Source organism: Rana temporaria, chromosome 12 (genome assembly GCF_905171775.1).
Source record: "Rana temporaria chromosome 12, aRanTem1.1, whole genome shotgun sequence".
Taxonomy (NCBI): domain Eukaryota; kingdom Metazoa; phylum Chordata; class Amphibia; order Anura; family Ranidae; genus Rana; species Rana temporaria.
The window spans coordinates 148,235,789-148,253,011 of record NC_053500.1 but is presented as its reverse complement, the minus strand read 5'-3'; the positions used below and the strand labels follow the sequence as shown (position 1 = coordinate 148,253,011).

Sequence of the window (17,223 nt, the reverse complement as noted above, 5' to 3'; positions counted from 1 at the left end):
AACCGATCCATTTATACATTTCCCGGGATTTCAATGTGATTCTGGAGTTTGGAGTAGAAGGGAACCCGACGGGTCAACAAAGTTTTCACTTTTATTAGATTTTTTTCAGTTTTTAATAAAATAATGCCCGGTTACAATTCTACTTTACTGTATTACTGTATACTTTACTGTATTCTCCAGGTCACAGGTGTCAAACACAAGGCCCGCGGGCCGAATCCGGCCCTCCAGGCCATTTCATGTGGCCCTCGCACCGCTCCTGCAGTAGCAGGGGAGCTCCAGCCCTCCTCTGGTCCTCCTCCAGACCCCTACTCCTTACTTTCTGCTTTCAAGCAATGCATCCAGCTTCTTCCCAGCAGCAGCATAAGGAAAGGGGGTGCACTGTGATGTAAGGGAGAGTGGGGGACTCGACTTCTGATGGTGGGGGTGGCTCTGGAGATCTAATGTAAGGGGGAGGGGATGCCCTGGACATCTAATCTTACAGATACAACCGGCCCTTTTGAGGGCAATCATAATGCTGATGCGGCCCCCGCCATGACATTGAGTTTGACCCCTGATCTTGGTAAAGAGTTGAACCAAGGGTCGGTGTTTGGAGGTGGGTAGCAGCGAAGGAAAGGGGGGGGGGGGGTACCTGCACCCGGGTAAGATTAGTAAATCTCATTGCCCCCGTGTGTGAGTCTGTCGCTCTCCGGACGGCTCGCTGCTCCCCGTTGTTTTGGGTCACATTTAGAAAACACCTCGGGGTCGGATGTGCAGCAGGAAAATTTCCCAAGAGCGGCAGGAATGTTAATTTATTCCTGTAAATCAACCTGAAGGATTGCGCAACGCGTGCGCCTCTTGTCTGCACGACACGGCTAACCGTAACCCGGGCGCTTCCTGCGGGAGAACAACCGCCAATGACTTAACTGCAGCATTAAGGCCCATCCGCCAAGCGGCCGCACATATGCAGGCGGCCGGAGTGAAGGGGTTAAGGTGGACTTCCTCTGTGTTGGGGCCAAAGGTTCTTTGGGTCATTGGCAGTTGGTACACAATCATATATACTGTGTGTGTATTATTATTATTATACAGGATTTATATATATATATGAGAGGGGGGATGGGATTGGGATGAGGCATGTGGATGTATCTGATAATATATATATATGAAGTATAAGTAAACTTTTTTAGCCTATATATATATATATAATACTTTTAAACACCGGCAGTATTTCCTTTTATGTGGGGGCTCGTCCGGGATCACTCCGGTATTTGGATCGATACAACTGGGCTTTCGTCTCGATTGGCATTACAAGTTCAATAACTTTTCAATGAAAACGCACCTCATAATATCTGAGCGCTACGGAGCATTGTAAGGTCCTGCGCCCGCCGGGTGTCTGTTCAGCCACTCTGAGCTCCAGAACTCCTGGCAGGAAAAATGGAATAAGAGCCGTTGTATTGGAACAAAAATATATTTATTGGAGAAATAGAAGAGTGAAAAAATAAAAACTAGAGCCATGTATTGCGCGTGCATTTAGGTGTGTTTCAAACGTGTTTAAATGCCAGGGGTGGACTGTCCATTTGGGCACTCGGGCACTAGGGGGCCCCATCGGGTTTACCAGCCTCAGTAAAACCAGGGACCGTATGTAAAAATCTGTGTTAAAGATTATAGCTGCCCCGCCTCTCCAGTACCTTCTCAGTGTGTGTGTGTATACTGTGTGGCCCCATAATCTATTGCCCAGGGGCCCCATAATCTCCTATTTCTCAGGGGCCCCATAATCTCCTATTGCACGGGGCCCCATAATCTCCTATTGCCCAGGGGCCCCATAATCTCCTATTGCCCGGGGACCCCATAATCTCCTATTGCCCGGTAGCCCCATAATCTCCTATTGCCCGGGGACCCCATAATCTCCTATTGCACAGGGGCCCCATAATCTCCTATTGCCTGGTAGCCCCATAATCTCCTATTGCCCAGGGGCCCCATAATCTCCTATTGCCCAGGGGCCCCCATGAGTTGTCAGTACTCCCCTGGTAAATGCCTTCCATTGATCGGAATATTCATTTATTTTGGCCACTGGAAGGAATTATCGTTCAATCTCTGGATGCGTCTAGAATTTAGGCACAATTAGGAGCGTGTCGCATTTTTTCTGCTCGCCGGCTCCGTCATTGGTTGCTAGGATGCAGTCGGCTGGGCCATACAGCGCATTGGTGGCTAGGAGGCTGGGCTGCACATGGTTATTATTTGCCATAAAGCAGGCGGCTAGGATGACGGTTTGCTAACAATCAGGTGGCTGGACTGCACATGACCAATGGTTGTTGGGACACAGGCAGGAGGGCTGCACTTGGTCATTGGTTGCTAGGAAACAGATGTCTGGGCCACATAGCAATATTGGTTGCTAGGATGCAGGTGACTGGGCCGCACAGCATCATTGGTTGATAGGAAGCAAGTGGCTGGGCTGCACATAGACATTGGTTGCTAGTACCCAGGCGGCTGAGCCATACAATTTCATTCGTTGCTAGGAAGTAAGCGGCTGGGCTGTACTGCGTTATTGGCTGCTAGGAAGCATGCCGCTGGCCTGCACACATTCATTGGTTGCTAGGATGCAGATGGCTGGGCTGCATGTTGTCATTGGTTGCTAGGATGCAGATGGCTGGGCTGCATGTTGTCATTGGTTGCTAGGATGCAGATGGCTGGGCTGCATGCTGTCATCGGTTGCTAGGATGCAGATGGCTGGGCTGCATGTTGTCATTGGTTGCTAGGATGCAGATGGCTGGGCTGCATGTTGTCATTGGTTGCTAGGATGCAGATGGCTGGGCTGCATGTTGTCATTGGTTGCTAGGATGCAGATGGCTGGGCTGCATGTTGTCATTGGTTGCTAGGGGGCAGGCGGCTAGGTCACACAGCTCACCAGGAACCCCAAGTGTAAGAATCCTCCAGGTGATTTGACTCTCTATCAACAACAAGCTCTGAAATATCAGCTTTGGGGGGAGGTTCCCCTTTACTGTAACTTCTTATAACCGCCGTTAAGGTTGTGCAATAAAAACCTCCTGAGAACATTTACACCACAATCCGGTCAGCTGACGCCGCTTTCTAAATGGTCCTTTCTGGTTACCCAATACCTGCCGATCCTGGAAACCTCCGGGGCTCCTCTCTGTGGAGTGAGGCTGGCGTGACTCTGCTTGTCATCTCCACCACATGTTTCCAACAGGAAGGCGGCTCCAGCCACTGAAATGATGTGGTGGACCCATTAACCCTTCCAACCCGAGAGCCCGCAACGCACTTGTGTGTCTATAGAGTCTCCTTCACTGACACTCCATGTATAGAACCAGCGATGAGGATCCAACTCTCCTCTCCTGATATACTCTGCTGGAGGACTCTGCTCCTTCCTCTATAACTCCTCTCCTGATATATTCTGCTGGAGGACTCTGCTCCTTCCTCTATAACTCTCCTCTCCTGATATACTCTGCTGGAGGACTCTGCTCCTTCCTCTATAACTCTCCTCTCCTGATATACTCTGCTGGAGGACTCTGCTCCTTCCTCTATAACTCTCCTCTCCTGATATACTCTGCTGGAGGACTCTGCTCCTTCCTCTATAACTCTCCTCCCCTGATATACTCTGCTGGAGGACTCTGCTCCTTCCTCTATAACTCTTCTCTCCTGATATATTCTGCTGGAGGACTCTGCTCCTTCCTCTATAACTCTCCTCCCCTGATATACTCTGCTGGAGGACTCTGCTCCTTCCTCTATAACTCTCCTCTCCTGATATACTCTGCTGGAGGACTCTGCTCCTTCCTCTATAACTCTCCTCTCTCTGCTGGAGGACTCTGCTCCTTCCTCTATACCTCTCCTCTCCTGATATACTCTGCTGGAGGACTCTGCTCCTTCCTCTATAACTCTCCTCTCTTGATATACTCTGCTGGAGGACTCTGCTCCTTCCTCTATACCTCTCCTCTCCTGATATACTCTGCTGGAGGACTCTGCTCCTTCCTCTATAACTCTCCTCTCCTGATATACTCTGCTGGAGGACTCTGCTCCTTCCTCTATATCTCTCCTCTCCTGATATACTCTGCTGGAGGACTCTGCTCCTTCCTCTATACCTCTCCTCTCCTGATATACTCTGCTGGAGGACTCTGCTCCTTCCTCTATACCTCTCCTCTCCTGATATACTCTGCTGGAGGACTCTGCTCCTTCCTCTATAACTCTCCTCTCCTGATATACTCTGCTGGAGGACTCTGCTCCTTCCTCTATACCTCTCCTCTCCTGATATACTCTGCTGGAGGACTCTGCTCCTTCCTCTAACCCTCCTCTCCTGATATACTCTGCTGGAGGACTCTGCTCCTTCCTCTATAACTCTCCTCTCCTGATATACTCTGCTGGAGGACTCTGCTCCTTCCTCTATAACTCTCCTCTCCTGATATACTCTGCTGGAGGACTCTGCTCCTTCCTCTATCAGTCTCCTCTCCTGATATACTCTGCTGGAGGACTCTGCTCCTTCCTCTATAACTCTCCTCTCCTGATATACTCTGCTCCTTCCTCTATAACTCTCCTCTCCTGATATACTCTGCTGGAGGACTCTGCTCCTTCCTCTATAACTCTCCTCTCCTGATATACTCTGCTGGAGGACTCTGCTCCTTCCTCTATAACTCTCCTCTCCTGATATATTCTGCTGGAGGACTCTGCCCTTCCTCTATAACTCTCCTCTCCTGATATACTCTGCTGGAGGACTCTGCTCCTTCCTCTATAACTCTCCTCTCCTGATATACTCTGCTGGAGGACTCTGCTCCTTCCTCTATACCTCTCCTCTCCTGATATACTCTGCTGGAGGACTCTGCTCCTTCCTCTATAACTCTCCTCTCCTGATATACTCTGCTGGAGGACTCTGCTCCTTCCTCTATAACTCTCCTCTCCTGATATACTCTGCTGGAGGACTCTGCTCCTTCCTCTATAACTCTCCTCTCCTGATATACTCTGCTGGAGGACTCTGCTCCTTCCTCTATAACTCTCCTCTCCTGATATACTCTGCTGGAGGACTCTGCTCCTTCCTCTATAACTCTCCTCTCCTGATATACTCTGCTGGAGGACTCTGCTCCTTCCTCTGCTCCACTTCAATGGGTTGCATTTGGCGGCAGTTCTGCTTACTGAACACGTCTTGCTGTATACAGGCATATTACATGACTGCTGCTGGTTTTAAGTTGCATTTTTTTTGGGGGGGTAAAACTTCGGCTCAACCCCCTTTTTTAGCCCCCCTGGCCGCCTGCATACACAGGGCTTGGCTCTCTTCTCCTGCGGTCACATGATAAGCTCGGACTGTAGGTGGAGGATTGCTGTAGGTGACAGTAAGTAGATTTCCCGTCTTCGGGACGCACAGGAATTGTAAATAACGTTCTCCTCGGTTTCCGGACATGTGCGGTGCGGCTGCTGATCGTTCTTTTCACAGTGCGCCGTCTCCATCTCACAGACAAGAAGATTTCTTCTTTCATTTTCTGTACGGCAGAAATACTGAAATTCATCCAGCGCAGCCTTGAGGTACCGGACAACCAACCGGCCAACCAACCGGCCAACCGACCAACCGGCCAACCAACCAACCAACCGGCCAACCAACCGGCCAACCAACCAACCAACCAACCGGCCAACCAACCGACCAACTGGCCAACCAACCAACCAACCGGCCAACCAACCAACCGGCCAACCAACCAACCGGCCAACCAACCGGCCAACCAACCACCCAGCCAACCAACCAACCGGCCAACCAACCAACCAACCAACCGGCCAACCAACCAACCGGCCAACCAACCAACCGGCCAACCAACCAACCGGCCAACCAACCGACCAACTGGCCAACCAACCAACCGGCCAACCAACCAACCGGCCAACCAACCACCCAGCCAACCAACCAACCGGCCAACCAACCAACCAACCAACCGGCCAACCAACCAACCGGCCAACCAACCAACCGGCCAACCAACCGGCCAACCAACCAACCGGCCAACCAACCAACCGGCCAACCAACCAACCAACCAACCGGCCAACCAACCGGCCAACCAACCAACTAGCCAACCAACCGGCCAACCAACCAACCACCCGGCCAACCAACCAACCAACCGGCCAACCAACCAACCAACCAACCGGCCAACCAACCAACCGGCCAACCAACCAACCAACTAACCGGCCAACCAACTGGCCAACCAACCGGCCAACCAACCGGCCAACCAACCAACTAGCCAACCAACCGGCCAACCAACCAACCACCCGGCCAACCAACCAACCGGCCAACCAACCAACCGGCCAACCAACCAACCGGCCAACCAACCAACCGGCCAACCAACCAACCAACCGGCCAACCAACCAACCGGCCAACCAACCAACCAACCGGCCAACCAACTGGCCAACCAACCAACCGGCCAACCAACCAACCACCCGGCCAACCAACCAACCGGCCAATCACAGCAATTATCGATCACGTAACAAACGCTGCCTGGGAGAAATCTGATGGATCATCATTGTAATCCAAAGTGGTGATCATGGAACGATGGATGTATTGATAAAAAGATAATTATATAATAATAAATATATATTTTGCGGATTATTTATTGTTAGTTTAATTTTCTAATTATAATATTTATCTGTTTGGCCTGTAAAATATCGAGTGTACATCGATTTCTGACACAATAATCAGCAACAGGATCAAAACAAAACAACATTTGATCTCCAGTCCGGGGACTCTGCCTAGGCCGAGCCGAAGTCGTCAGTCTGCTGCAGGCAGGAGGAAGCATTTCCTCAGTCCCTTCTGCCCCATGCAGTGATCAGATTGCAACATTGTATCTTTGTAGCAAGCAGTCAGCTGGCCCTGGGTGATGCCGAAACAAAGCTGGTGCTGTCCTTCTGGGGATAAAAGCCGATGAAGGTATTGTGGGGGGTAATAAATACCCGGGAGTGTTACTGACACATTACTTTCCAGTTTATTCCGGGGATCGGGAAGCTCGCTGTAATACCAGTGGCTCATATTTTATAATTGGGTATAAAATTTGCTTTATTAACGAGATAAAAATCTTTTTTTTTTATTGAGCAGAAAATAAATCAAATATTGTCGGCCGACATAAAAAAAAATAAACAGAAAGTAATGAAATCGCTCAAAGCCGCCCGGGATTTATAATGTGAATAATTCCGCTCCATCCTGATTGGATGTCGGGGGATGGGGACAAATCCTGTCATTGGACAATGTTCCAACAATTCCCCCCCCCCCTATAGATTCATGGATTCGCCCATCCAGGTTTTCTATATAAGAGGAAACCTGGGGGGGGGGAGGGGGGGCAAAATAAATTTAATAATAATAATATATATATATATATTTTTCTATAAAAAATAAATAAAAAACATTATATATATATCATTTTTGTTTTATAAAAATAAATAATATAAATAAATAATATAAATAAATATATAAATAAATAAATAATATAAATAAATAAATAAATATATAAATAAATAAATATATAAATAAATATATAAATAAATAATATAAATAAATAAATATATAAATAAATAATATAAATAAATATATAAATAAATAAAAATATAAATAAATAATATAAATAAATATATAAATAAATAATATAAATAAATAAATACATATATAAATAAATAATATAAATAAATATATAAATAAATAAATAAATAAATAAATAATATCAATAAATAAATAAATAGATATATATTATTTTTTTATATTTTATTTTTTAGAACCGCCCTGCCCCCCCCCTTCTAGGATGGCACAATTGTTGAGTGTTAATCTTCCCAGCTCAGCACTTTGTAGGTTATCTCCCGCCGCATTCCATCACCATGACGACCGCAGCACCGAAGCCCGCATGACACTCCATAAATACAGCGATATCTGGGTCACACTGACAAATGTTGCAGTTGGGGAAAGTGTTTACACGCTCCTGTCGCAGTGCGAGAGATTAGACGTGATCCAGTGCCGTAAATAAACGTATCCGGCCAAGAGCAGAATCTAAACACGGCGAGGGAAAGAGACACAACCAACCGGGGGGTTCGCTCGACCTCCATGTTGTCACCGCGACTCCGTCCTTGGCAGTTTGGGTCCAATGATAAATCTAGGAGCCCATCGCATTTTTTCCAGATGGACGCAATGCTAACCGCCGCCGAGGAAGACGTAACGTCTCAGCCAGATCCGATTTATGAGATGCAAAATGCGTGTTTATTGGACTTCAGAGGGTTGTAATGTCTTCTCGAAAACCGTCACAACGTATTTTACTCGTTTACAGGCCGTGCGGACCGCGATATATATAGCTCTGACATATTCCACAGCGCTGTACAGAGAACATTGAGCCAATCACATCAGTCTCTGTACAGAGGAGCTTACACTCTAATGTCCCCTCCCCCCCCACAGTCACATCAGTCTCCGTACAGAGGAGCTTACACTCTAATGTCCCCTCCCCCCACAGTCACATCAGTCTCTGTACAGAGGAGCTTACACTCTAATGTCCCCTCCCCCCCCCCACAGTCACATCAGTCTCTGTACAGAGGAGCTTACACTCTAATGTCCCCTCCCCCACATCACATCAGTCTCTGTACAGAGGAGCTTACACTCTAATGTCCCCTCCCCCCACAGTCACACACTATTATTATTATTATACATTTATATAGCTCTGACATATACCACAGTGCTGTACAGAGATCACTGAGCCAAGTGCCCCAGATCTTCCACTGAGTGCCCCAGATCTTCCACTGAGTTCCCCAGATCTTCCACTGAGTGCCCCAGATCTTCCACTGAGTTCCCCAGATCTTCCACTGAGTGCCCCAGATCTTCCACTGAGTGCCCCAGGTCTTCCACTGAGTGCCCCAGGTCTTCCACTGAGTGCCCCAGGTCTTCCACTGAGTGCCCCAGGTCTTCCACTGAGTGCCCCAGGTCTTCCACTGAGTTCCCCAGATCTTCCACTGAGTGCCCCAGATCTTCCACTGAGTGCCCCAGATCTTCCACTGAGTTCCCCAGATCTTCCACTGAGTGCCCCAGGTCTTCCACTGAGTGCCCCAGGTCTTCCACTGAGTGCCCCAGGTCTTCCACTGAGTGCCCCAGGTCTTCCACTGAGTGCCCCAGGTGGTCTTCTGAGTGCCCCAGGTCTTCCACTGAGTGCCCCAGGTCTTCCACTGAGTGCCCCAGGTCTTCCACTAAGTGCCCCAGATCTTCCACTGAGTGCCTCAGGTCTTCTACTAAGTGCCCCAGGTCTTCTACTGATTTCCCCAGGTCTTCCACTGAGTGCCCCAGGTGGTCTTCTGAGTGCCCCAGATCTTCCACTGAGTGCCCCAGGTCTTCCACTGAGTGCCCCAGATCTTCCACTGAGTGCCCCAGGTCTTCCACTGAGTGCCCCAGGTCTTCCACTTATTTCCCCCTGGTCTTCTACTGATTGCCCCGGGTCTTCTACCGATTGCCCCGGGTTTTCTACCGATTGCCCCGGGTCTTCTACCGATTGCCCCGGGTTTTCTACCGATTGCCCCGGGTCTTCTACCGATTGCCCCGGGTCTTCTACCGATTGCCCCAGGTCTTCTACTGAGTGCCCCAAGTCTTCTACTAATTGCCCCAGGTCTTCTACTGAGTGCCCCAGGTCTTCCACTGAGTGCCCCAGGTCTTCCACTGAGTGCCCCAGGTCTTCCACTGAGTGCCCCAGGTCTTCCACTGAGTGCCCCAGGTCTTCCACTGAGTGCCCCAGGTCTTCTACTGATTGCCCCAGGTCTTCTACTGTGTGCCCCAGGTCTTCCACTGAGTGCCCCAGGTCTTCTACTGATTGCCCCAGGTCTTCTACTGATTGCCCCAGGTCTTCTACTGATTGCCCCAGGTCTTCTACTGTGTGCCCCGGGTCTTCTACTAATTGCCCCAGGTCTTCTACTGATTGTTCTAGGTCTTGCCTCTAAGTGTCCCCAGTGTTCTTCTGTATGCCCCCCCCCCGGCTCCTTGGAGATATGGAGATGACACCTTCTTTGCATTATACAGTTTTGGAATATAATTGATCTTCATTTCTATTATTTATTTGTCATCATGAGGTGACCTTCTCATTTTCAGACCAATGAATTTCTTGTATATTCAGTTAGAAGGATTGCATTTGTTTTAGAGTATTGATCTTAGTATTGCCCCACCCCCCCTCTCTGTGGTTCCCATGATTAGGACCCTGGAACCGCCTCTTCATGGAGCCGCACGCACTCCCCGCCGGCAATCACCAGACGTCTTTGTAAATATGGGATCCGTCTGCAGATCCTACAAAGGCCGGTCCCCACATGTTGCTTGGGGCCCGGGGCGGAAGGATTGGTCCCCACATGTTGCCGGGGGGCGGAAGGATTGGCCTTTGATAATTTTGCGGGGGAAATGTGCGCTGACATCGCTGTAATGAGGTTTTGGACGCTCCTCTCCTACAAGCTTCTGTTGTCGCTTTCCAATGAGCGAGGAAACGTTTTCCCGCAGATACGGATTGTACCGCCGCCGCCGCTAATCTCCAATGCCTTGTAGACTCGCGTTCTCTTCCTGCAGCTGTCGCCACTTTCCTCCACATGTTTCCTGTTAGATAAAAAGACTTTTCTGCTGCAGAACTTGAAATGGAAACGTCTGCCCGACACGTGTCTACCTCCTCGCGAAGTCACGTCAACCCCCGATGGCGTTCCGTGCGGCGCTGAGTCAGCAGATTGGCTGCAATCGTTTTGTGAAAAATGGAAGGACATTTGAAATGTGGTGTTTGGTTGGTTAATAGATTTTTATAAATGGCATTTCTAGAAACACAACCGGTTTCACGTGCAGGAGGGTTGTCACCTGTCCGGGATTCACCATTTCTGTTAGATCCAGACCTAGTAATAGTTGTAAGAAGTTATTGATACGGGTGGGGGGTTTGTGCGGCTCAGCTTACCTTGGAGAGCTCTGGAGGCTCCATGTCCAGCGTTCCCGGCCCCCTGTTATTTGTAGATCACCCCTGTGTCTCTAATAGGGGTACAGGGGGGCTGAGAACCCCACTATGATCTGTGCTAGTCACACTCAATGTTGTATATATTGTGTGTTGGTTGTTGTGGACTCTTTGCTGTGATGGTTTGGGGTGTGACTGTATTCTATTGTCTATTGTGGTGTCTGAAGACTCAACTATTATGGGATGTGTAAGTGTCTTGCTGTGAGGAAAGAGGGAGGAGGGATTTCTCCAGCAGCCCCCCTGCTGATAATACTGGTTACTGATGAGAAGTTTGAATTCACTGACCTGTGTGTCCATTGTCATTGGACAGTTTTACCTCCCACCCTTGGAAAACAGGGCGGGTTAGAGTCGGAGTTATTTTATCTGTTGTGTCCATGTGTGATAATAAAGTAGTCTGCTGGTTTTTACCTTACACTGTGTTACTGCTGGAGACTGGGGGGGGCTAAAGAGTCTTGGACAGTGCTGGTTCTGGACAGAGGAAGCATTGACAGCGGACATAGTCCTGTTGGAGGACGAGGGTTAATAAGTATAAGATTTCTCACAATTATTGTTTCTTTTGTAGCATTTAAAAACTCCTTGCAACAAAAAATCTCCTGAGGAAGCTCTTAGAGCGAAACATGTAGAGTAAGAAGTGGTTTCACGTGTCGTACAGACAATATGCTTTTTATGAAGATGTAATGTTTATCAATAAAATTTCTACTTTTTTATATTTTGTTTAAATATTATTTCGGTACCTTTTAAAGTCCCATCACCCTTTCCAAAAAAATGTAATGTGGTCTTGTTCTTAGGGTTTTGGATGACCACACTGTACTTGATTTGGGGGGGCTCCCACTCTTCTTTTCTTATTCTGTATATGTAAATGAATAACCAAGTGGAGAGAGTGGGACCCCCTCCCCCACCATGGCCATAGCAGGCGGGTAGACCTGGGAACTAAGAGCAGAGATCTTCCCACCCATCCCCATGAAGTGATTCCGGAAAGAGGCGACTCCGCTCTTCAGCCAAATCTTCACAGATGACTTTTAGGAATCTTCAACTTTTCACCGCAAACTGGAGTTTTCTCCTCGATTTAACAATCGTAACTTTGGTGTTATTTAGACTTGTGTGGTTCTCAGGTGTGTTTCCCCCGCATGGAGTTCTCCCCAACCTTTAACCAACCTTGACCTCTGACCTCCGGACCTCTGACCTCTAATCCTGACAAGTAGAGTCATTGAGTGTAGAAGGAAGTGCATGTTTCTTCTTGAAGTTGTGATTGTCCTCCATTGGACCCGGACATTGGGTCTTGTTCCTGGCCGTGGGCCTTCTCATCCTTGACATCTTTCTTCTAATAGTTCTCCAGTTACGTCTCCAGCAGAGAAGAGACCGTCAGCGCCTGGTGGATCATGGCTTCCTGCATTGTGAGTATTACCTGGGAGAAATTCATCCACTTTGGATATTACCGTGACTAACAAGAGTCTCGTCTTCATTAGAGGATCGTCTACTACATTACTGACCTTCGTAGTCTCGTCTTCCGTCGTTATTTCCATCATTTGTAATTGTTGGCCATCCAAGCCGCTCATCAAGGCATCAAAATAACACAATTTACAACGTAACTCAATGTAACTCCTCCCACCCGACCGACCGCTCCTTGGAGGTGGAAATCTTTATTGGGTATAAACTTGTAGGAAGACTTGTACTCTTTGTGGATGGAGAGTTGGCATCAGAAGAAATCTGTGAAGGCCAAAGATCAGCTTTAAGTAACATCTCTGTCCTCCATATCCCTCTACTCCCATCTCTATATCTCTCTATATCCCTCTACTCCCATCTCTATATCCCTCTACTCCCATCTCTATATCCCTCTACTCCCATCTCTATATCCCTCTACTCCCATCTCTGTCCTCCATATCCCTCTACTCCCATCTCTGTCCTCCATATCCCTCTACTCCCATCTCTATATCTCTCTATATCCCTCTACTCCCATCTCTATATCCCTCTACTCCCATCTCTATATCCCTCTACTCCCATCTCTGTCCTCCATATCCCTCTACTCCCATCTCTGTCCTCTATATCCCTCTACTCCCATCTCTGTCCTCCATATCCCTCTACTCCCATCTCTGTCCTCCATAGCCCTCTACTCCCATCTCTATATCTCTCTATATCCCTCTACTCCCATCTCTATATCCCTCTACTCCCATCTCTATATCCCTCTACTCCCATCTCTATATCCCTCCCCTCCCATCTCTGTCCTCCATATCCCTCTACTCCCATCTCTGTCCTCTATATCCCTCTACTCCCATCTCTGTCCTCCATATCCCTCTACTCCCATCTCTGTCCTCCATAGCCCTCTACTCCCATCTCCATATCCCTCTACTCCCATCTCTGTCCTCCATATCCCTCTACTCCCATCTCTATATCCCTCTACTCCCATCTCTATATCCCTCTACTCCCATCTCTATATCCCTCTACTCCCATCTCTATATCCCTCTACTCCCATCTCTGTCCTCCATATCCCTCTACTCCCATCTCTGTCCTCCATAGCCCTCTACTCCCATCTCTGTCCTCCATAGCCCTCTACTCCCATCTCTGTCCTCCATATCCCTCTACTCCCATCTCTGTCCTCCATATCCCTCTACTCCCATCTCTGTCCTCTATATCCCTCTACTCCCATCTCTGTCCTCCATATCCCTCTACTCCCATCTCTATCCTCCATATCCCTCTACTCCCATCTCTGTCCTCCATATCCCTCTACTCCCATCTCTGTCCTCCATAGCCCTCTACTCCCATCTCTGTCCTCTATATCCCTCTACTCCCATCTCTGTCCTCCATATCCCTCTACTCCCATCTCTGTCCTCCATATCCCTCTACTCCCATCTCTATCCTCCATATCCCTCTACTCCCATCTCTATCCTCCATATCCCTCTACTCCCATCTCTATATCTCTCTACTCCCATCTCTATATCCCTCTACTCTCATCTCTGTCCTCCATATCCCTCTACTCCCATCTCTGTCCTCCATAGCCCTCTACTCCCATCTCTGTCCTCCATAGCCCTCTACTCCCATCTCTGTCCTCCATATCCCTCTACTCCCATCTCTGTCCTCCATATCCCTCTACTCCCATCTCCATATCCCTCTACTCCCATCTCTGTCCTCCATATCCCTCTACTCCTATCTCTGTCCTCCATATCCCTCTACTCCCATCTCTGTCCTCTATATCCCTCTACTCCCATCTCTGTCCTCCATATCCCTCTACTCCCATCTCTGTCCTCTATATCCCTCTACTCCCATCTCTATATCCCTCTACTCTCATCTCTGTCCTCTATATCCCTCTACTCCCATCTCTGTCCTCTATATCCCTCTACTCCCATCTCTGTCCTCCATATCCCTCTACTCCCATCTCTATCCTCCATATCCCTCTACTCCCATCTCTGTCCTCCATATCCCTCTACTCCCATCTCTGTCCTCCATATCCCTCTACTCCCATTACATCCTATAGGTGTGTGGTGTATATAGAGGTGTGTGGTGTATATAGAGGGGTGTGGTGTATATAGAGGGGTGTGGTGTATATAGAGGGGTGTGGTGTATATAGAGGGGTGTGGTGTATATAGGAGGTGTGTGGTGTATATAGGGGTGTTTAGAGAGGGGTGTGGTGTATATAGAGGTGTGTGGTGTATATAGAGGGGTGTGGTGTATATAGAGGTGTGTGGTGTATATAGAGGGGTGTGGTGTATATAGAGGGGTGTGGTGTATATAGAGGGGTGTGGTGTATATAGAGGTGTGTGGTGTATATAGAGGGGTGTGGTGTATATAGAGGGGTGTGGTGTATATAGAGGTGTGTGGTGTGTATATAGTATAGTAATATAGTATTTGAATTACTACACTTTGTGTTGATAACACTTTTATCTGATTGAGAAGTGAAGTGAATCACATTGGGTGTCGCATCGAATGAAGGAATTTTTATTTTCTGGTGGAATAACGGCGTGATTCATAAACTAACCGCACTTTGCTGTTTATTATAACAACATTCAACCCCCCTAACGCCACGACATTTCATTTACTATACATTCTATATATGAGTGTGTGCCGGAACCATCACTTGTAGTCTCCATCAGAAGGTGACAACACAGGAGCATCATCAGGATACAGGGGCAGTGTTGTCACCCTATAAGAGGAAATGCCTAAAGAAGGAGCCTTCATGGCGGGATCACCAGGGGTTATTTCAATGGAAGCTGCAGATCTAAAAAGACTGAAAGCGACTTTTAAATTGGCGTTCAACCTGAACTGCAGGGATGATGTATTCTGTATACTTACACTGGGCCAGCTTGGCACGATGTAAGTATATTACCGTCCCCATCAGAGTCCCCCCTTACATCGGGGTCCCCATCAGAGTCCCCCCTTACATCGGGGTCCCCATCAGAGTCCCCCCTTACATCGGGGTCCCCATCAGAGTCCCCCCTTACATCGGGGTCCCCATCAGAGTCCCCCCTTACATCGGGGTCCCCATCAGAGTCCCCCCTTACATAGAGGGTCCCCATCAGAGGCCAACTGACCTGAATCCTCAGTCTGAGTCTCATGCCGCGTACACACCATCACTTTTTGTGATGAAAAAAAACGACATTTTTAAAAACGTCATTTAAAATGACCGTGTGTGGGGGAAAACGTTGTTTTATGTCTTCTGAAAAACGACAAAAAAAAATTCGAACATGCTTCAATTTTTTGTGTCGTTTTTTGTGTCATTTAAAGTGATAGTGTGCGGGCAAAACGACGTTTAAAATGACGTTTTTAAACCCGCGCATGCTCAGAAGCAAGTTATGAAGCGAGCTTCAATGGAACAGAGCGCTGAACGTAACCGCGCTTTGCTAGAGCATTTTGAAAAAACGATGGTGTGTAGGCTTCGTCGTTTTTTTAAATGAACAAAAATGTCGTTTTGTTTCATCACAAAAAGTGATGGTGTGTACGCGGCATAAGGATATGCCACTGACCCTAGCTGTGGGCCAGAGATGATCTTGTACTGGGCCGGATGTGGCCCCCGGGCCATGATTTGGAGACCCTTCTCTAGAGAGACCTTTACCTGATGGGGGGGGGTTATTGGTACATCTGGGAGAAATGAGGATGTTCTCCGAGGACTCCGACACGCTTCACACGCGGGAAGCTCTCTGGATGCCGGCAAATAGAAAATGTTTGTCCTGATAATCCGCCTCCTTGTCTGTTTTCAGCCCTCAAGAGTCCGTCTGCCTTCCAAGAACAGAAAAAGAACCTGGAAAAAGCCAAGGTAAGAACCGCAGATCATGTGACTTCAACCCCCTTCATTCCCCCAAATCCGACATGGAGGGATAGAGGGATGGGGGACATGGAGGGATGGGGGGATAAAGGGATGGAGGGATAGATGGATGGGGGGATAGAGGGATGGGGGGATAGAACGATGGGGGACATGGAGGGATAGAGGGATGGGGGATAGAGGGATGGAGGGATAGATGGATGGGGGATAGAGGGATGGAGGACATAGAGGGATGAGGGGATGGAGGACATGGAGGGATTGGGGGATGGAGGACATAGAGGGATGGGGGATGGAGGACATGGAGGGATGGAGGACATGGAGGGATCGAGGACTTGGAGGGATAGAACGATGGGGGACATGGAGGGATAGAGGGGTGGGGGGATGGAGGGATAGAGGGTGGAGGGATAGGGGGATAGAGGGATGGAGGACATAGAGGGATGGAGGGATAGAGGATGGGGGGATAGAGGGATGAAGGATGGGGGGTAGAGGGATGGGGGATGGAGGGATAGAGGGTGGGGAGATTGGGGATGGAGGACATGGGGAGATGGAGGGATAGAGGACATGGAGGGATAGGGGGATGGAGGGATAGAGGGATGAAGGAATAGAGGGATGGAGGACATGGAGGGATAGAGGATGGGGGGATAGAGGGATGGAGGGATAGAGGGATGGGAGGGATAGAGGAATGGGGGGGATAGAGGGGATGGGGGGATGGAGGACATGGAAGGACATAGAGGGATGGGGGGATAGAGGGGTTGGGGGATGGAGGACATGGAGGGACAGAGGGATGGGGGGGATAGAAGACATGGAGGGATAGAGGGATGGGGGGATGGAGGACATGGAGGGATAGAGGGAAGGGGGGATAGAGGGGTTGGGGGATGGAGGACATGGAGGGATGGGGGGGATAGAGGACATGGAGGGAAGGGGGGATAGAGGGGTTGGGGGATGGAGGACATGGAGGGATGGGGGGGATAGAGGACATGGAGGGATAGAGGGAAGGGGGGATAGAGGGGTTGGGGGATGGGGGGGATAGAGGACATG

The 17,223-nt window shown here is 48.8% G+C and overlaps 1 protein-coding gene across 1 annotated transcript in view; it reads left to right on the top strand.

Moving 5' to 3' along the window:
* The first annotated feature begins 531 nt into the window (after nt 1-531).
* MYOCD (myocardin) overlaps nt 532-17,223 on the top strand; it is a 46,944-nt gene continuing 30,252 nt past the window's right edge. The window contains exons 1-5 of the mRNA XM_040329943.1: nt 532-592; nt 5,468-6,037; nt 6,195-6,434; nt 12,185-12,328; nt 16,124-16,179. Coding sequence (XP_040185877.1) covers nt 532-592; nt 5,468-6,037; nt 6,195-6,434; nt 12,185-12,328; nt 16,124-16,179 — 1,071 coding nt within the window. The remainder of the gene's footprint in view (nt 593-5,467; nt 6,038-6,194; nt 6,435-12,184; nt 12,329-16,123; nt 16,180-17,223) is intronic.